The sequence below is a fragment of the Lutjanus erythropterus genome, chromosome 4 (genome assembly GCF_056507025.1).
Source record: "Lutjanus erythropterus isolate fLutEry1 chromosome 4, fLutEry1.hap2, whole genome shotgun sequence".
Lineage (NCBI taxonomy): Eukaryota > Metazoa > Chordata > Actinopteri > Lutjaniformes > Lutjanidae > Lutjanus > Lutjanus erythropterus.
Genome location: NC_139320.1, coordinates 41860962 through 41882654, shown reverse-complemented (window position 1 = coordinate 41882654; position 21693 = coordinate 41860962). Strand labels below are relative to the sequence as shown.

Genomic DNA, 21693 nt, shown 5'->3' with positions numbered 1-21693 from the left:
ACATTTAAAGTGGGATGAACAGTGTTAGCTACATGTGGGTTATGGGGAGGGGGTAAGGGGTAGGGGAGGTGGAAGGGAGATGGAAAAGAAGAGGCAGTGGGAAGCTGAAGGCTTTGGCCGATGGAGCCACCATTGCTTGAGGACATAGGAGCAGTCTGTGGAACTGAGGTGGTGGGCATCAGGGTGGGAGGAGCTACAGTGGCCAAAGAAGATTGAATAGGAAAGAAAGAAAGAAGGAAGGGAAGAAGAAAGGATGCTGGGATGGAGGGATGCATGTGCTCGGGTTGCTAGTGATGGCTGGGGGAAAGAGGAGGGATGAGATTGCTCTGAAATGGTATGATACGACCTGGCCCTGTGAGAGGGCTGATGTGGAAGGCCGGGCGTTGTCGGCCGTGGAGTGCGTCGTAACGTCATCGGTGTGGGCGTCAACGCGACGCTGGGAGTCCGGAAGAGGTCGGGAAGCCTGGCGAGAGCGAGTGGGGCTTTGCTGTGACTCGGTGAATAGTTTGAAGAGTTTTGCCTTGTTGTCGGTGCGACAGAAGGGGATGCATCGCTGGCTGAGGGCGTGCTTCAGCCGAGCGATTGTCCACTCGGATATGTCGGGAGTAGAAGGACGGCTGTTGGCTGGGCGGGTGACGGTCTCATTGGCTTTGCCTGTCATCCAAGCGCTCGGATCGCGGGCGGGTCAAAGATGCCCTTCTTGGAGCAGTGTCCCCCGAACATCGATGCCGGGATCTCCCCCTGGAGCTGCTGGACGGCGAAGGCCCGACGATGTTGGAAGTATCGGAGGATGGATGCCGAGAGCGTGGAGGAACGTGGATGGATGACCGCAACCGGCGCTGCTGAGGTGGTGGGCAAGGAGGAGAAGGGGAGGACTCAGGTACAACGGGAATGAACAGGTCCCCCTCGAACTGATCGCTATAGTATGGATTCAGGGAGAGCTCTTCGTCCATTGTTAGGTAGGTTTCTTTAGCTGACTAGTCTCTCACGGATGTGGAAACAGAGTCAAAGGGTGAGGAAACGGATGAGGTGTGCTTAAGTACTTGTAGTGCGGAAATGAATCAGTCTGAGACGTGGTCTTTGTTCCTGAATCTTGTTATAAAACCTCATATGATAGAGGACTCATTGGTCAATGACACTCGGCCATCGTGATGGACAATATCATCAACAATCTGGGTTAGGGTTAGGCTTCTGCCAAACAATGGTATATGGCTGTTGATTGGTTGGTCTGCTGGGTTCTGGTCTCCAGGTGATGAATTTTTACACTATTTTGACACTGCATTACATCATATATGTCTTTTTTTTTTTTTACATTGCATCCTATAAAACATTTCAACTGCAGGTGAGATTAGGATCAGACATAAAATATCAGAGGCACAGCTGAGTTATTCCACAGCACTTAATTAAAGATTGTTTGTAAAGAGATAATGTTTATAATGTTTTTCTCTTTTTTCAATTGTTTTCAACAGAAGAAGCAACAGTAACAACGATATTATAACGTACATTGTTATACAATTATGTACACAAATGCATCGTCTGCAGTTTTATTAACATTGGAAACACTGGGTTTATCTAATGCATCTGTCTACCCAGCATCTTTGTTTGGGACTTTAACATATCTGTCTATTATGTTTTGCAACATGTTGGTTTTAGTCACTATTGCTTGTAGTAAAAAGCTTCACAAACCCATGTTTATCCTGCTGTTAAACTATACTATTAGTGACATGGTGGGTGCTACAGCTTTTTTCCCTCACCTGATTTTCAGCATTGTGACACAGAACAGACTGATTTCTCACCCTGTGTGCATCACTCAGGCCTTTCTTGTTCATTTTTACGGTACAGCAAACTTGCTGACTTTGAGTGCCATGGCATATGACAGATATGTTGCTATATGTTGTCCTCTGAGGTATAATGCCATCATGACTCCACATAACTTAGTCACAATTATTATTTTAATATGGCTCTTAGATTTCTCACTAATAGTCACATTAATTTTGTTGCTTTTACGTTTCAAAATCTGCAGGACAAATATTGTAGATCTGTTGTGTAACAATCCTTCATTAGTGAAACTGATCTGTGAAGACACCAGAGTGAACAACTACTATGGACTGTTTACTATAGCCTTATTCCAAGGTATACCATTGTCAGTAATGCTATACACATATGGACAGATTTTGCATACATGTGTAATGACTAATCAGCCTGATGCCCGGCGAAAAGCCATTCAGACATGTGGCTCACATTTAACTGTTTATTTCATCCTAGAAATCAGTGGTTTTGTTACACTCCTTGCTCATCGCATTGCGAGTGTGTCCCCTTTTCTGAGGAGTGCTCTTGGTGTGTCAGTTTTAATTTTTCCTCCTTTTTTGGACCCGATCATTTATGGGCTGAAAACCAAAGAACTCAAGCAGAGCATAAAAATGTTACTAAAAAGAAATGTAGGTTCATCAAAGCCGTAACAAGTTTGTAGTTTCAGCTTTCCTGTGAAATATTTTACATTCATTTGGGGTCGTAAAATAATGAAGACTTCAAAATCCTTTGAGAAAAAATATTTGCCAGTGTTCTTTCACCATGGACAATAAACTACACTTTACTCCATATGATGATCATTTATTTTGTGATTTTTTAAAATTATCTAGTGTTCACTTTTAAGTTAAGTTTATGATCGAACTTTCCAAAACATATGACACATCACATGAAACAGCTGTGATGTGTCATTGAATTTTTTCTGTAAATCATTTTGATAAATGACTCACAAATTCAACAGAATATGATGTCAGGATCTACTGTGACAAAATGATGGTGTCACAAAAACTTTCAGAACTGAAACATTACTGTACAATGAAACCAAAGAAAATCTTTTCAGTGTGTGTGCTCTGTGTGCAATTCCTCATGAATTAAATTAATTTGATGTCAAATGTAGAAAATGTGTAGTATGACATTTGTTATTCTTTTAACACTGAATATGCACTATGAGACATTTTGCATCCCTTTTCCATGTCCTTGATAAGGGAAGAAGTACATTCAAATCTGACTGTCTGACTGACAGACAATCTTTTAGTTTAGTAACTGAGGAAACTGTTTTAGAGTGAACAAATATAATCAAAACTGTATAACTATAACTATAAATGATTATTTGAAATCTTCCTCTCATTCTATAGCAAATTAAAAATTATTATTATCATTATTATTATTATTATTATTATTATTATCATTATTAACTATTTAATGATTTTAAATTGATTATTATTATGATTCAATGCATTGCCCTGTTTCTCTCATCACTACTGTGATGACTTCTTTGTGTGAAGGTTTTCAAATGCAGGTAAATGTGACCTCTGCTCTAGTTAACCACAGTGTTTACTGGAGAATCATAAGAGTAAAAGAGGAGATCATATGATGTAGAGGATAATGGATGGCCTGTCTGTAGTCAGACATTGCTGGGAAAGTTGCTAGTTTGTAAAACAATTGTGTTTAAACTGTGATACGTGAAACTACCTGTAGAAATACAGCTGCAAAATTCATTACTTTCAGCCAACAAGCTGGAGGATCCATCTGCGGATGGGAGTAAATATTGCAATGAAACTCTGGAAGAGCTGCTTCTTTGAATTTGCTTTCACAAACGCTTTTAAGTGAAGTTGTGTGGTGAAATCACAAAAATGATGTATGGGAAGAAAACTGTTTCTAAATCAAAGTACACATATACGTATTCAAATATTCCCAGATAGGTGTATAGTGTAGCCCTATTTGGATGCAAAAAATAACTATAAAATAGAGTGAAAAATGATCTCTGATCCCACTCACCCAGCTCATCACTTGTTCTAACTGCTACCAGGAGAGAAGTGCTCTAGATAACCCTCAGATGGCCTCTCAGATGGGGGACTTTTACATGTTTGTGACCTTTTAGTGGTTTGTTTAAAAGTGAGGAAACATTTTAGCACAGTTAAGTGGTTTGTATTTTCTATCATTAGTGTGTGTTTTTGGGGAATTTTCAAATCTTGAAGGGTATATCTTTACCCCTCATGTGTTTAGGGAAATAATCAATAATCTCTGCATGTGACACTCCCCTGTGAAATTCTGCAGATGGGCATTAGGGGTGCAGTTTTAAAATAATTTAACCCTAATCCCACCACTTTTTTCTTTTTTGCTGAACTGAAAAATGATCCGAACCGTGACTCAAAACTGTGATACGATCTGAACCGTGAGTTTTTTGATCCGTTGCACCCCTAGTTAATACTGCAGGTAAATAACTAACACTGCCTATCACATTAGCGCTTTTTGCCTCGTTGTAAAACCTGCTATTACTAACTGTTAACTGTTAACGTTAAATGAATGCCTTCTCATGCATTACATTTAGATGACCATGACGAGAGACAGAGTCTAACTGGCTCAGAGGCTGGCAGTACTCGCTCCAGTTCACGTCTAGCTTCCTGTTTGTTCTCCTTTTTTCCAAATGAGAATCGATAAGAGAATCAATAAAGAACCGAATTGTTAAGCAGAATCGAAAATGGAATCGGAATCATAAAAGTCTAATCAATTCCCATCTCTATTTATACGTTTGATGATTTAACTTTCTTAGAAGTAAGGACACTGGTGTAATACCTTTCACATTCCCGTCAGTTAGGGACAGTTCATCTGTAATGGCCTTTTCCTAAATTAGGTCTTAACCCCAATTACCATGGTTACCACACAGTTAAGATAGGACCTGCAAGTTTCTGTAATACAGCCTCAGACCTTCAAATATAAGTTAAAAAATAAGTACACAAGAAATACCTCTGTGGTGAGAATATATATCAGTATACACAAGTCGTAGTATAGTACATATAATATTATGTGTAACATGGAAGGAATTGAAAATGTAATAACGAAACTCAGCGTAAGTTCAATCAGGAAGACCTTCTACTACGCTGCCTTCATTCACAACTTCCTTTACTCCGTCTCTCTCCTCCCATTCCCTCTAATCAGCTGTTTGTGGGTGTTCACCTTCCTATTAACTATCCAATCAGATTTTGCCACGATCACGGTAGCCAGTCAATTTGCTGCTGCCAAACTTTAAATCGTCTCTGTCTTTGCTCCATCAGTTGTCATTCAGTCAGTCGTGCGACCCTCCTCCACCCCTCTCTCCTCCAGTCATTGGACCCAGGTAGCCAGAAGATGTTCACCTCGATCCTCCCCGACGCCTCTCCTCCAATCTTCAGGTCCAGGCAGCAGGAGTCTGGAGCCACTTCACCTCACCAGTCTCTGCTTTGCACCTCATCACCACCACCACCAGTGTCTAGACCCCGGGGGGGTTCTCTTCACTACAGCTTCATCACCCCCATTTATGTATGTGCTTATTGTTTCACCTCAATGGGGTCTAACCGCCAAAGACTCATGTTTCATATCTCATGCACGTGTCAATAAACCATTTTCTTTTACTCTTAGTCTCTCCTGGTTGAACTATATCAGAATCAGAAATACTTTATTGATCCCTGTAGGGAAATTGTTTAAAAAAATAAAATAAAAATAAACGCCATGTGGCCGGCATCAGAGCAATCAGCTCATCCCTCATGTAAACAATGCGGCCATGAAGTTGCTGAGGCCCGGCTGAGTGAAAGAGGATAATGAGCAGGAGCAACTGTAACAGGTCGGGCTGGACAATGGCTACCAAACAGGCACATGATGATGTCCACAGTCAAACATTGCAATGAATGAGGATATCGTTGCTGGGTTTAAAAGGGTCTTCATCTCTGCACCGCACATCTGTAACTTTGTTGTGTTTAATAAGAAAATGATAAACCAGACATGAAAACATGCAATGAACAGCAATGTCAAGAAACATAACATGAAACGGTGTCCTGTTGCAATTTTTTTCTGTAAATCATTTTGATAAATGACTCACAAATTCAAAGGAATTTAATGTCAGCATCTACTGTGAGAGAAAGATGGTCTCACAACAATAACAGATCCTTTCAGAAATGAAAGATTGCTGAAAGTTATCAGCTGTCAGGAATTCCAACTCTTAGTTGTTTTTCATCTGGTTTCTTGTCTCATCATCAACTCTCCTGTCATTTCAGATCACGCCTCCCTCTCAGCCCATGCAGCCGTTCATTGCCTGCACCTGGTTTTCCCCGCCCATCTCCACACCTGTGGCCCATTCTCCCATCAGTCCCCGAGTGCTTTTATACCGGTCCATTTTCTCCTGCTCTTTGCCAGATTGTCTTGTGTGTTCTTTTGCCGAGCTTTCCGGCGTTTTCCCCTTTTTACCGTATCACCTGTTTTTGGACCCTGCCTGCCCGTTTTGAACTCCGGATTACCTGCCTGCTCCTTGTCGGATTTGTTTGCCTCCCTGATTTCCTGGTTTTGACTCCACTTGTTTTTTCCCAGTAAAGTGAGCTTTGTCTAAAACACCACGGTCATTGTCGTGCTTTTGGGTTCAACTCTGTACTAGTGATCCTAACAGTACAATCTGGCCAACATGAACCCAGCCGACTCTGATGCACTCCGGGAGGAGTTGATGGCCCAGGCCAACGCCCTTAAGCGCCATGAAGACCAACTTACCTCTGTGTCTAGTGGTCTGCAGGAGCTGGCTACTCGCCACGAGAGGAGACTGAGCATCATACAGGAGCACCTCCAGAGGCTCTCCCTGTCGGATCATGGACCAGTCCCACCGCCGTCCTCCAGCCCTCCAGCCCAGGCTCCTCCTGCATCAGATGCTCGTTTACCTCCTCCAGAGCACTATTCTGGAGCTCCTGGTTCCTGTCGGCCATTTCTTGTGCAGTGTTCCCTCGCCTTTGAGCTACAGCCTTCCGCTTTCCCCACAGAGAGGTCCCGGGTGGCATACATCGTCTCCCTGCTCACAGGCAGAGCTAAAGACTGGGGAACTGCCGAGAGGGAGAAGCAATCCTCCATCTGTTCATCAGTCAAGTTGTTCTCAGATGAATTACGGAAGATTTTCGACCATGTCACACCCGGCAGAGAAGTCGCTCAAGGTTTGTTGAATCTGACACAGGAAGGGAGGTCCGTGACTGACTATTCCATTGAATTCCGCACCATGGCGGCTGAGAGCAACTGGAATGCCGCGTCACTCTTTGATGCGTTCTACAACGGACTCTCAGACAGCATTAAAGATGAGTTGGCAGCCTGAGATCCTCCTGCCGACTTAGATGCATTGGTTGCCCTCTCCATTCGCATTGACGGATGCCTGCGGGAACGGAGAAGAGAGAGGGTCAGGTCTGCTATTCCCCAAGTGTCGTCATCCCGTCCACCGGGGCTCCCTTCTGAAACAGTTTCTGGTGCCACTTGTGACTCTACTGAGCCTATGCAGCTGGGACGGACTCAGCTTTCTATGGCGGAACGACAGCGCCGTCTGCGGGAGAATCGATGTCTGTATTGTGGGCAAGACGGCCATTTAGTCTCCTCCTGCCCAGTAAAAGACAGGGCTCGCCAGTCATCCAGAGGGCGCTGGTGAGCCGGACCGTGAACTTTGAAATGCCCTCTCGGCCTTTGAGTCAGGCTCAGCTGTACTGCTCTGGGAATAAGCACACTGTCTCAGTGCTTATTGACTCTGGTGCCGACGCCAACCTTTTTGACATGACTCTGGCCTCTCAGCTGGGTATTGGTCGGGAGATTCTGGGAAAGCCTATTCACGCCACAGCCTCTGCAGGGTCACACATCAGTCTACTCCTCGTCAAATGACCATGTCAGGTAATCACAGCGAAACACTCACCTTTCACCTGTTTCATGCACCACAACAACCTGTCATTCTGGGTTATCCATGGCTAAGAAGACATAATCCACACATAGACTGGGCTTCAGGAGCCATACTCAAATGGAGTAATCACTGTCATGCTGTTTGTTTGAGATCTGCTGTACCATCTGCCTGTAGTCTGCCTGTTACCTCTGAGTTTCCAGATCTTTCTGGAGTTCCTAAAGAGTACTTGGATCTGAAGGAGGTTTTTAACAAGACCAGAGCCACCTCCTTACCACCCCATCGCCCTTATGACTGTGCTATAGACCTTCTGCCTGGTGCTTCTCCTCCTAGAGGACGACTCTTCTCCCTATATGCTCCCGAGACTAAGACTATGGAGAAGTACATCAATGACTCCCTGGCTGCAGGAATCTTTCGGCCGTCATCTTCTCCTGCTGGAGCAGGCTTCTTCTTTGTGGGTAAGAAGGACAAAACCCTGCGACCATGCATCGATTACAGGGGACTTAATGATGTCACTGTGAAGAACAGGTACCCTCTTCCCTTAATCTCTTCTGCTTTTGAACTGCTACAAGGTGCTACCATTTTTTCCAAACTCAACCTTCGCAATGCCTACCATTTGGTGAGAATCAGAGAGGGGGATGAGTGGAAGACGGCATTTAAGAGGCTTTTGGAGAATCAGCTCTTCGTGAAGGCTGAGAAGTGTGAATTTCACATCTCAGAAGTATCCTTCTCGGGCTTTGTCATCAACGCTGGTAAAATCCAAATCGATCCAGACAAGATCAAGACAGTTACGGACTGGCCCACTCCTTCTACACGCAAGGAACTTCAACGCTTTTTGGGTTTTGCAAACTTCTACAGACGGTTCATTTGTAACTACAGTTCGGTGGCAGCTCCCCTCACTGCTCTCACCTCCCAGAATGTGCCCTTCCGGTGGTCCTGTGCAGCTGAAGAGGCCTTTGGTGAGTTAAAGTCACGTTTCACCTCTGCTCCCATTCTCATATTCCCAGATACTGCTCGCCAGTTTATTGTGGAGATGGATGCCTCGGACACCGGTGTGGGGGCAGTTCTTTCTCAGCGGTCGGCTGAGGATCAGAAAGTTCATCCATGTGCCTTTTTCTCCCGTAAGCTGTCTCCTGCTGAAAGGACTTATGACATTGGGAACCGGGAGCTGTTGGCAGTGAAGCTTGCTCTGGAAGAATGGAGACACTGGTTGGAGGGGGCGGAGCAGCCATTTGTGGTCTGGACTGATCACAAAAATTTAGAGTACATTCGTTCAGCCAAGCGGCTGAACTCTCGTCAAGCCAGGTGGGCCCTCTTCTTTAACCGTTTTGATTTCTCCCTCTCATACAGACCAGGCTCTAAGAACCTCAAGCCAGATGCCCTGTCTAGGCAGTATGAGCCAGAGGACTCTTCATCTGACCCTGAGGGTATCCTCCCACCTGCATGTGTCATCGGGGCAGTAACCTGGGAGGTGGAGGACAAGGTAAAACGCTCCCATGCTGAACACCCTGCTCCTAGTGCTTGTCCGGATAACTGGTTGTTTGTTCCTGCCAGTCTCCGTTCTCAGGTCCTTCAGTGGGGGCACTGTTCTCAGCTGGCCTGCCACCCTGGGGTGAGACGCACCTTAGCACTTCTCCGACAACGCTTCTGGTGGCCATCGATGGAGAGGGATGCCAAGGAATTTGTTGCTGCTTGCCAGGTCTGCTCTAATTCTGTAATGGATTTTAAAACTTAATCATTTCTCTTAAGCACAAAGATGACACTTTGTGTGAAGTTATTTAAAAGCAGGCAAATGTGATCTCTGCTCTAGTGAACCACAGTGTTTACTGGAGAAACATAAATGTAACACAGGACATCATGTGACGTGAATAACACTTGATGGTCTGTCTTTTTTTTTGTTATCAACTGTTTTATTCATATAAAGCGAAAAACAGATAACACACAAAAACTGTGCTGTGATACAGGCTGCACAGCAGCCCTTTTTCCTTTTTGTAAAACTTATACACAACCTCACCTGGTCTGTCCAGACACCCTGCACTCACTGTACAACTTTCTCACCAACTTGAAAATGTTATCGTCTGGCACACACTTGTTAGCTTGTCTTATGTTTATCTCCTTCTCTCAGGAGTGGATCCAGAGGAAACTCATGATAAATTGCAAGTATTCTGGAGCTTTCTGTTGTGCTCAGGCCCTGGAGGGGAGAGTCAGGGGGGATCAACATTTCACGTCAGATTCTCTTTATACTAATGATGACAAATGAGCAGGACATCAGTCCTGAGGACCATACTGGTACGTCATAAGCACAAGGGGTACTGTGTCCTGATCACTTTGATGATCATCACTATGACTAGCTGCTCCACCACTGGAGGATTAAATCTTTAATCACTCCATCACTCCAGGAATGGCTTTTTCCCTAAATTGAGCCCTAACCCCAATTACCATGGTTACCAAACAGTTAAGATAAGAGCTGTACAACAAGTAAACAGAAAATACTTCTATTACTGCAATGAGAGTATACATCAGTATAAACAAATCATAGTATAGTACGTGAAATATTACATTTTCATTGAAGAAAAATGAAAATGAAATACTGTATATGACAGGGCTGGACAATGTCTACCAAACTGGCATATGGCAATGTCCACAGTCAAACGTGGAAATGTATTGCAATGAACAGCAGCAACAGTTTATTTTTCATTTGTCTCCCACATGTCAACAAAGGAACTTCAGGATGCACAATGCCTCAAATAATGAAGACTTTTAAAGGGACACTTCACCCTAAAATCAAAAATAAATATTTTCCCCCTGGCTTGTTGTGCTATTTATTTATTTATTTATTTATTTATTTTGGTGTGAGCAGCAGAGTTTTGGAGATATCTGTTTTTGAGAGATTGGCTTGTGCTGCTCAAAGCATCAAATCAATCAAAATATTGAAAACCAGCGTCGCTTTTCACCAAAGATAATCCACACACTCCGATGTGAGAAGTTAGGAACTACTTTCTTTCTGCAGTAGAATCTACAGGAAGAGTATTCTGTCCTTTTAAAATATCTATCCCTTTAAATCACCATGTTAGAAAAGTAGAGGGCTCAGAGGTCAATGACTGTTGGTAACCTATTTTCAGACTGCATTACATCATACATGTTTTTTACATCATGTCATATAAAACATTTCAACTGCAGGTGAGATTAGGATCACATATTGTCAGAGGTAAGATATCAGAGGCACAGCTGAGTTATTCCACAGCACTTAATTAAAGATTGTTTGTAAAGGGATAATGTTCATAATGTTTTCCTCTTTTTTCAAGTGTTTTCAACAGAAGAAGCAACAGTAACAACAACATTATAACTTACATTGCTATACAATTATGTACACAAATGCATCGTCTGCAGTTTTATTAACATTGGAAACACTGGGTTTATCTAATGCATCTGTCTACCCAGCATTTTTGTTTGGGACTTTAACATATCTGTCTATTATGTTTTGCAACATGTTGGTTTTAGTCACTATTGCTTGTAGTAAAAAGCTTCACAAACCCATGTTTATCCTGCTGTTGAACTTGCCTATTAGTGACATGGTGGCTGCTACAGCTTTTTTCCCTCACCTGATTTTCAGCATTGTGACACAGAACAGACTGATTTCTCACCCTGTGTGCATCACTCAGGCCTTTCTTGTTCATTTTTACGGTGGAGCAAACTTGCTGACTTTGAGTGCCATGGCATATGACAGATATGTTGCTATATGTTGTCCTCTGAGGTATAATGCCATCATGACTCCACGTAACTTAGTCACAATTATTATTTTAATATGGATCTTAGATTTCTCACTAATCGGCACATCAATTTTGTTGCTTTTACGTTTCAAAATCTGCAGGACAAATATTGTAGGTCTATTGTGTAGCAATCCTTTATTAGTGAAACTGATCTGTGAAGACACCAGAGTGAACAACTACTATGGACTGTTTAATATAGCCTTATTCCAAGGTGGTCCACTGTTAATAATGCTATACACATATGGACAGATTTTGCATACATGTGTAATGACTAATCAGTCTGATGCCCGGCAAAAAGCCATTCAGACATGTGGCTCGCATTTAACAGTTTTTTTCATCCTAGAAATCAGTGGTTTTGTTACACTCCTTACTTATCGCATTGCGAGTGTGTCCCCTTTTCTCAGGAGAGTTCTTGGTGTGTCAGTATTAATTTTTCCTCCTTTTTTTGACCCGATCATTTATGGGCTGAAAACCAAAGAACTCAAGCAGAGCATAAAAATATTACTAAAAAGAAATGTAGGTTCATCAAAGCCATAACAAGTTTGTAGTTTCAGCTTTCCTGTGAAATATTATACATTCATTTGGGGTCATAAAATAATGAAGACTTCAAAATCCTTTGAGATTATATTCATATTTGCCAGTGTTCTTTCACCATGGACAATAACCTACACTTTTCTCCATCTGATGATCATTTATTTAGTGATTTTTTAAAATTATCTAGTGTTCACTTTTAAGTTTATGATCGAACTTTCCAAAACATATGACACATCACATGAAACAGCTGTGATGTGTCATTGAATTTTTTCTGTAAATCATTTTGATAAATGACTCACAAACTCAAAGGAATTTAATGTCAGGATCTACTGTGAGCGAAAGATGGTCTCACAACAATAACAGATCCTTTCAGAAATGAAAGATTGCTGAAAGTTATCAGCAAAACTATGACTGTAAATAAGAAATGTACAACAGATGCATGGCCAACATATCTGAATAAAAAGTATGCTATGCACCCATTCTGTTTGGTGTGAAACTTTGTTATGTAATACCATTGTGTCCTCAAATATTTAATATTTTCTCATTTGTGGATTATAACGTGAGCTAATGATGTGGAAATGGAAAAATATACATAATTTTCTTTCCCTTACAATGGAATGACTAAAAAAAATATTTTCAGTATGTGTGCTCTGTGTGTAAGATATTTAATTTCCTTATGAATTAAACTAATTTAATGGCACATATGGAAAATGTGTGATATGACATGTAATTTGATATTTTCTAACACTGTATATGCAGTATAAGAGGAATAACTAATACAGCAATGAAAACTGAAATGAGATTTATAACATTTTACATCCCTTTTCCATGTCGTTGACAGTGGAAGAAGTAAATTCAGTATCTGACTGTCTGACTGAGACACAATCTTTTATTTTACTAACTGAGAAAACTGTTTTAAAGGGTGAACAAAAATAACGAACACTGTATAACTATGACTATAAATAATTATTTATTCAAAATCCTCCTCTCATTCTCTAATGATTTAAAATAAATGATATTACAAAATTATTAATAATTTAATGATTTTAAATGTATTGATGATAATCCACATGCCTTGTTGTGACCAGGTTCCTATAGGAACTACTTTCTTTCTGCAGTAGAATCTATAGAAAGTGTATATTGGAGAGAAAGCTGACATGTCTACAGCTGATATCTCCAAAACTCTGCTGCTCACACCAAAGCAAACTAAATGGTTTGATACCACTACAGATTAGGGGAAAATATGTTTGATTTTGGGGTGAAGTGTTCTTTTAAATCACAATATTACATTCACTAACAAAGACCACGCCAGAATAGATTTGCACATAAATGGTTTATTGGTTATGATGGATGGAGGAGAGCTTGGATGATGAGGTAGCGGAAGTGGTGGTGGAACCAGAAGCGGGACACGGCCTTGCCCGTCTCAGTGAGGAAGGGATGCGGGATGAAGGGAGGGGGTTTAGGGTAAAGGGATGTGGGATGTAGGGTGAGGGATGAGGGTAAAGGGATGTGGGATGGAGGGAGAGGGTTTAGGGTAAAGGGATGTGGGATGTAGGGTGAGGGATGAGGGTAAAGGGATGTGGGATGGAGGGAGAGGGTGAGGGTAAAGGGATGTGGGATGAGGGGTGAGGGATGGGGGTTGTTGGATGGGGGATCGAGGGGTTTGAGTTGGATGGATGGACAGGTTCGGTGGAGTCAGCTGGTGGCTGGAAGATGGAGTGGAACCAGGCAGGGTTGAGACTCTGGGTGGGGGTACCGTCTCTCTCGGACTCCTGATGTATGGAGCCCCCCAAGAGAACCTCAGGCTGAAAGGTGCATATGGGCATTTCTGATGTCTTTCAGGTCATGTTGGATATAGGAGAGGTAAGCCGGAGAGGACCAGCGACCAAGAACTTTAATGATGTGGTCAGGGATCCCCTGCTTGGATGTGGTTGAGGCGGCTCCGATGCAGAAGGAATGTCCAGAGTAAAGCTCAGGAGATATTCCTGATCTGTACAGGATGTGGCGGAAATGGTGGTGGAACCAGAAGCGGGACACGGCCTTGCCCGAATAGAGGATCTTGCGGGGATGCTCGACTGGCTAGTCTTGAGTTGATGTAGTCACATATGGGTTTGTATGGATTCAGGTATGAGTTTAGTCGGAAGAGATAGATGAGTTCCGCTGGACCAGACTGGTTTGTTTTGCTGCATTTAAGGTGGAAAACCACGGTGTCGGTGGACTGAATTGTAATATCTGACAAGGTTGCGTGTCGCTATGGTTGGAAGTTAAGGGAGGAAGTGGTGAACTCCGAGCAGCGTAGGAAGCCGAAGAAAGCCAGCAGGAACATTGATTCTAGGACCTTGTCTATGGGAGGAGTAAGGTAGCCTGAACGGAGTGTTGCAATGCAGCGGGCGAGGAGGTCTGATGTGAGGGGCAAGCGTTTTGGTGTCTGGTGAGGTTCGGCCTTGCGAAGGCCTTTGAGTAGCATACTGATGTGGGAGTGAGACAGGGCTGGGCATGGTGCTCCTGAGGACAGTTTAACTAAGAAGTTAATACCACTGATGTAAACCTGGATGGTTGAAGACTTGATACTGAGGATGGAATGGGCGTAAGAAATGAAACTGGAGAGTGTCAGGACGTCAAGAGTGGGGAATGGAAGGTTATGGGAGATGTGGAAGGCCTTGAAGCAGTTCCATCCTGTCAGGTAAGAGGAGAGTGTTGAGGATTGCATTTTGTGATGTGGTTACTAGATGTTCCAGCTGGGGGATCAGTTGAGGATGGTGGCTGAAAACGGTGGGACAGGGGTTGGAAGAGGGTCGGAGGCTGGTACCAATTGTCTGAATTTCTGTATTGAGAAGCGAGAAAGTGAGTCAGCAATTGAGTTCTTGTGAGCTGGAATGTGCAAAGCTCGGATGATGAACTGGTTCTGGGCGGAAGTCAGGGTAAGTCTCCACATGAACTGCATGATGTCTAAACACTGGGACCGTCCTTTATTTAATATCAACGACTGCGCTATTGTCACAGTGGATGGCAACGATCTTTCTGGACCATTTGTGCCCCCAAAGGATAGCGGCTACGATGACAGGGTATATTTCATAGATGGCAGAGGAGGGGGTGAGGGAAGTGAATTCAGGCGGCCATTTGGCTGAGAACCACCTGCCGTCAAAATAGCCCCCGAAACCGATGGAGGGGGCTGCGTCTGTGAAGAGCTGGAAGTCTTCTGGCTGAGTGATGTGGTCGTCGTAAAAGAAGGAGATGCCGTTCCATGATGAGAGGAACTGATGCCACATTTTCAGTTCCATCTTGCATGCATCATCCAGTGAGACATGGCCGTGGAGGGATGGAACGGAGGTGGCGATGGAAAGGAGGTGTGACAAGAAGGATCGACCCTGGGCGATGATGCGGATGGCGTAGTTGAGATGGCCCAAGAGTGAGAGAAGTTGGCGTTTGGTGCATCTGTGAGTCAGGAGGAAATTGGAAATGAGTAAGGAAAGCCGGTGGATTTTTTCAGTAGGCAGGGATGCTTGGAGCAAGACTGAGTCGAGGGTGATACCAAGAAACTCCAGAGATGTGCTGGGACCCTCTGTTTTCTCAGAAGAGAGAGGTACACCGAGTTCATGGAAGGCGAAGATCAGGGTGGAAAGACCAAATGATGGGGGAGAAGAAGGTGGCAGGACTGTGAGAAAGTCGTCCAGAAGATGTATGACAAATGGGAGTTTGTAGTTGTTTGTCAGGATCCAGCACATTGCTTCAGAAAGGGAGTCAAAGATTTTTGGGCTGCTCTTACACCCGAAGGTCAGGCACACTGCAAAATAGTAAACGCCCTTCCAGAGGACACCGAAGAGATGCCAGTAGTCGGGGTGGATCGGAAGGACTTTGAAGGCGCTGGTGATATCCGCCTTGGACAGCCAGGCTCCTTGGCCTGCAATGCGAATGAGTGAGATGGTATGGTCGATTGTTGCGTACTGCATTGAGAAGTGGGGGCTTGGAATGAGACTGTTAATACTAGGGATGGTGGAACCGTGGGGGGAAGAGAGATCAATAATGAGTCTCTTTTTCCCCGAGTATTTTCTGGTGGCTATGCCTAATGGACTGATCCTGAATTTGGGGAAGGGTGGGGTGGGAAATCGGCCGATCATGAATCCTTGTTCGACTTCCTTAAGTAAAAGTTCATCAACCACTGTAGGCTCAGAAGTGGCGGACTGCAAGTTGTGGCATGTGTGAGAGGAGTCTGGCATGGCCTGCAAGCCGGGATGGAATCCGTGGGTGAAACCCTGAACAAGAAAGTCGACAAACTCACGGTCTGGGTGGTTCTCTAAGGCGGAAGAAAGGGCGTTGATTTTAATTGGGGTGTCAAGGTACTTACACAAGCTGAACTTGGTTGGATTATGTGGACAAGCTGGCCTGGCGTGGGCCCAACCACAGAAGGAGCAGGTGTGGAGGAATCTGCAGTTGGAGGCGTTGCATCCAAGGTCATTAAAGTTATTGCAGATTATCCTCCCACCTTGGTGGAGGACTGGCCTCCCTCTTCTATCTACGCCCCTGGGAAGGGGGCCGAGGGAGGTTGGTTGGGTGTTGGCTGGTTTAGGGATGATGGAAGGTGGGGGGGCCGCAGGGGGGGGGCTACGAAAGACAGTGGGGCTCGGTTTATTCGGGGCTGTGATATGGGGCAAGGAAGTGGTGAGGGTGCATGATGTGGCAGGGTGAGATGGTGCGCCGCAGAGATCACAACACAAAGAGGACCAAGCTGCAAAAACACGGCAGTAGAGTTCAGAGTCTAGTGTCCCCCAGTATTTGCCCTGGTTAAATTGCTGCAGTCGACCGGCAGCTTGTGTGGCAAAAAGAGTATGGTAAGTGTAAAAACCATTGCCCCCGAACCGCAAGTCAAGGTCGAGGATTAGTGATAGATAGTCAACCAACTCTGACCTGCGCTCAGGGAAAATGGAACAGATGGTATCACGGTACAGGGAGAAAGAGAAAGCGTATTCGACGGCAGTGAGTTCTTTGGAGCGGGTGGGGAGTGATTGTTTGAGCTCAATGGGGCCGAGTGCAGTTTGCAGTTCCCGGGGAATATGGGGATTACAAGCGGAAGGGTGTAGCAACTGGGCAAGGTCGACATAATTACCAGCGAGAATCTGTTGCCTGAGCGTGAGTGATACTGGGGAGGGTTGAGTGGGTGCGTTTGGACGTGCCGGAGTTAGTGCAGTGGCCAAAATGAAGTTGGTAGGTGGGGGGGGGGGGGGGGTGGGTAGGTGAGGAAAGTGCTGGGACTGGCTGTAGGCGGAGCTGTGGAAAAAAGAGGTACATTTAAAGTGGGATGAACAGTGTTAGCTACATGTGGGTTATGGGGAGGGGGTAAGGGGTAGGGGAGGTGGAAGGGAGATGGAAAAGTGGTGGGCATCAGGGTGGGAGGAGCTACAGTGGCCAAAGAAGATTGAATAGGAAAGACAGAAGGAAGGGAAGAAGAAAGGATGCTGGGATGGAGGGATGCATGTGCTCGGGTTGCTAGTGATGGCTGGGGGAAAGAGGAGGGATGAGATTGCTCTGAAATGGTATGATACGACCTGGCCCTGTGAGAGGGCTGATGTGGAAGGCCGGGCGTTGTCGGCCGTGGAGTGCGTCGTAACGTCATCGGTGTGGGCGTCAACGCGACGCTGGGAGTCCGGAAGAGGTCGGGAAGCCTGGCGAGAGCGAGTGGGGCTTTGCTGTGACTCGGTGAATAGTTTGAAGAGTTTTGCCTTGTTGTCGGTGCGACAGAAGGGGATGCATCGCTGGCTGAGGGCGTGCTTCAGCCGAGCGATTGTCCACTCGGATATGTCGGGAGTAGAAGGACGGCTGTTGGCTGGGCGGGTGACGGTCTCATTGGCTTTGCCTGTCATCCAAGCGCTCGGATCGCGGGCGGGTCAAAGATGCCCTTCTTGGAGCAGTGTCCCCTGAACATCGATGCCGGGATCTCCCCCTGGAGCTGCTGGACGGCGAAGGCCCGACGATGTTGGAAGTATCGGAGGATGGATGCCGAGAGCGTGGAGGAACGTGGATGGATGACCGCAACCGGCGCTGCTGAGGTGGTGGGCAAGGAGGAGAAGGGGAGGACTCAGGTACAACGGGAATGAACAGGTCCCCCTCGAACTGATCGCTATAGTATGGATTCAGGGAGAGCTCTTCGTCCATTGTTAGGTAGGTTTCTTTAGCTGACTAGTCTCTCACGGATGTGGAAACAGAGTCAAAGGGTGAGGAAACGGATGAGGTGTGCTTAAGTACTTGTAGTGCGGAAATGAATCAGTCTGAGACGTGGTCTTTGTTCCTGAATCTTGTTATAAAACCTCATATGATAGAGGACTCATTGGTCAATGACACTCGGCCATCGTGATGGACAATATCATCAACAATCTGGGTTAGGGTTAGGCTTCTGCCAAACAATGGTATATGGCTGTTGATTGGTTGGTCTGCTGGGTTCTGGTCTCCAGGTGATGAATTTTTGCACTATTTTGACACTGCATTACATCATATATGTCTCTTTTTTTTTTTTACATTGCATCCTATAAAACATTTCAACTGCAGGTGAGATTAGGATCAGACATAAAATATCAGAGGCACAGCTGAGTTATTCCACAGCACTTAATTAAAGATTGTTTGTAAAGGGATAATGTTCATAATGTTTTTCTCTTTTTTCAATTGTTTTCAACAGAAGAAGCAACAGTAACAACGACATTATAATGTACATTGCTGTACAATTATGTACACAAATGCATCGTCTGCAGTTTTATTAACATTGGAAACACTGGGTTTATCTAATGCATCTGTCTACCCAGCATTTTTGTTTGGGACTTTAACATATCTGTCTATTATGTTTTGCAACATGTTGGTTTTAGTCACTATTGCTTGTAGTAAAAAGCTTCACAAACCCATGTTTATCCTGCTGTTCAACTTGCCTATTAGTGACATGGTGGGTGCTACAGCTTTTTTCCCTCACCTGATTTTCAGCATTGTGACACAGAACAGACTGATTTCTCACCCTGTGTGCATCACTCAGGCCTTTCTTGTTCATTTTTACGGTACAGCAAACTTGCTGACTTTGAGTGCCATGGCATATGACAGATATGTTGCTATATGTTGTCCTCTGAGGTATAATGCCATCATGACTCCACATAACTTAGTCACAATTATTATTTTAATATGGCTCTTAGATTTCTCACTAATAGTCACATTAATTTTGTTGCTTTTACGTTTCAAAATCTGCAGGACAAATATTGTAGATCTGTTGTGTAACAATCCTTCATTAGTGAAACTGATCTGTGAGGACACCAGAGTGAACAACTACTATGGACTGTTTACTATAGCCTTATTCCAAGGTATACCATTGTCAGTAATGCTATACACATATGGACAGATTTTGCATACATGTGTAATGACTAATCAGCCTGATGCCCGGCGAAAAGCCATTCAGACATGTGGCTCACATTTAACTGTTTATTTCATCCTAGAAATCAGTGGTTTTGTTACACTCCTTGCTCATCGCATTGCGAGTGTGTCCCCTTTTCTCAGGAGAGCTCTTGGTGTGTCAGTTTTAATTTTTCCTCCTTTTTTTGACCCGATCATTTATGGGCTGAAAACCAAAGAACTCAAGCAGAGCATAAAAATGTTACTAAAAAGAAATGTAGGTTCATCAAAGCCGTAACAAGTTTGTAGTTTCAGCTTTCCTGTGAAATATTTTACATTCATTTGGGGTCGTAAAATAATGAAGACTTCAAAATCCTTTGAGAAAAAATATTTGCCAGTGTTCTTTCACCATGGACAATAAACTACACTTTACTCCATCTGATGATCATTTATTTAGTGATTTTTTAAAATTATCTAGTGTTCACTTTTAAGTTAAGTTTATGATCGAACTTTCCAAAACATATGACACATCACATGAAACAGCTGTGATGTGTCATTGAATTTTTTCTGTAAATCATTTTGATAAATGACTCACAAATTCAACAGAATATGATGTCAGGATCTACTGTGACAAAATGATGGTGTCACAAAAACTTTCAGAACTGAAACATTACTGTACAATGAAACCAAAGAAAATCTTTTCAGTGTGTGTGCTCTGTGTGCAATTCCTCATGAATTAAATTAATTTGATGTCAAATGTAGAAAATGTGTAGTATGACATTTGTTATTCTTTTAACACTGAATATGCACTATGAGACATTTTGCATCCCTTTTCCATGTCCTTGATAAGGGAAGAAGTACATTCAAATCTGACTGTCTGACTGACAGACAATCTTTTAGTTTAGTAACTGAGGAAACTGTTTTAGAGTGAACAAATATAATCAAAACTGTATAACTATAACTATAAATGATTATTTGAAATCTTCCTCTCATTCTATAGCAAATTAAAAATTATTATTATTATTATTATTATTATTATTATCATTATTAACTATTTAAGGATTTTAAATTTATTATTATTATGATTCAATGCATTGCCCTGTTTCTCTCATCACTACTGTGAAGACTTCTTTGTGTGAAGGTTTTCAAATGCAGGTAAATGTGACCTCTGCTCTAGTTAACCACAGTGTTTACTGGAGAATCATAAGAGTAAAAGAGGAGATCATATGATGTAGAGGATAATGGATGGCCTGTCTGTAGTCAGACATTGCTGGGAAAGTTGCTAGTTTGTAAAACAATTGTGTTTAAACTGTGATACGTGAAACTACCTGTAGAAATACAGCTGCAAAATTCATTACTTTCAGCCAACAAGCTGGAGGATCCATCTGCGGATGGGAGTAAATATTGCAATGAAACTCTGGAAGAGCTGCTTCTTTGAATTTGCTTTCACAAACGCTTTTAAGTGAAGTTGTGTGGTGAAATCACAAAAATGATGTATGGGAAGAAAACTGTTTCTAAATCAAAGTACACATATACGTATTCAAATATTCCCAGATAGGTGTATAGTGTAGCCCTATTTGGATGCAAAAAATAACTATAAAATAGAGTGAAAAATGATCTCTGATCCCACTCACCCAGCTCATCACTTGTTCTAACTGCTACCAGGAGAGAAGTGCTCTAGATAACCCTCAGATGGCCTCTCAGATGGGGGACTTTTACATGTTTGTGACCTTTTAGTGGTTTGTTTAAAAGTGAGGAAACATTTTAGCACAGTTAAGTGGTTTGTATTTTCTATCATTAGTGTGTGTTTTGGGGGAATTTTCAAATCTTGAAGGGTATATCTTTACCCCTCATGTGTTTAGGGAAATAATCAATAATCTCTGCATGTGACACTCCCCTGTGAAATTCTGCAGATGGGCATTAGGGGTGCAGTTTTAAAATAATTTAACCCTAATCCCACCACTTTTTTCTTTTTTGCTGAACTGAAAAATGATCCGAACCGTGACTCAAAACTGTGATACGATCCGAACCGTGAGTTTTTTGATCCGTTGCACCCCTAGTTAATACTGCAGGTAAATAACTAACTAACACTGCCTATCACATTAGCGCTTTTTGCCTCGTTGTAAAACCTGCTATTACTAACTGTTAACTGTTAACGTTAAATGAATGCCTTCTCATGCATTACATTTAGATGACCATGACGAGAGACAGAGTCTAACTGGCTCAGAGGCTGGCAGTACTCGCTCCAGTTCACGTCTAGCTTCCTGTTTGTTCTCCTTTTTTCCAAATTCGAATCGATAAGAGAATCAATAAAGAACCGAATTGTTAAGCAGAATCGAA

General features: G+C 43.4%; 3 protein-coding genes across 3 annotated transcripts; all 3 read left to right on the top strand.

The window, feature by feature from the left end:
- Positions 1 to 1517: 1517 nt before the first annotated feature.
- Positions 1518 to 2459, top strand: LOC146329039 (olfactory receptor 7G1-like). Its single transcript, XM_084716729.1, has one exon. It carries the CDS (start codon positions 1518 to 1520, stop codon positions 2457 to 2459), a length of 942 nt encoding a protein of 313 aa, XP_084572855.1.
- An 8596-nt stretch (positions 2460 to 11055) lies between these two features.
- On the top strand, positions 11056 to 12134 carry LOC146329038 (olfactory receptor 1M1-like). Its single transcript, XM_084716607.1, has one exon. It carries the CDS (start codon positions 11056 to 11058, stop codon positions 11995 to 11997), a length of 942 nt encoding a protein of 313 aa, XP_084572733.1. The 3' UTR covers positions 11998 to 12134.
- Positions 12135 to 18709: 6575 nt separating this feature from the next.
- On the top strand, positions 18710 to 19651 carry LOC146329037 (olfactory receptor 7G1-like). The gene has a single exon (XM_084716728.1). The coding sequence runs from the start codon at positions 18710 to 18712 to the stop codon at positions 19649 to 19651; it is 942 nt and encodes a 313-aa protein (XP_084572854.1).
- The last annotated feature ends 2042 nt before the right edge of the window (positions 19652 to 21693 follow it).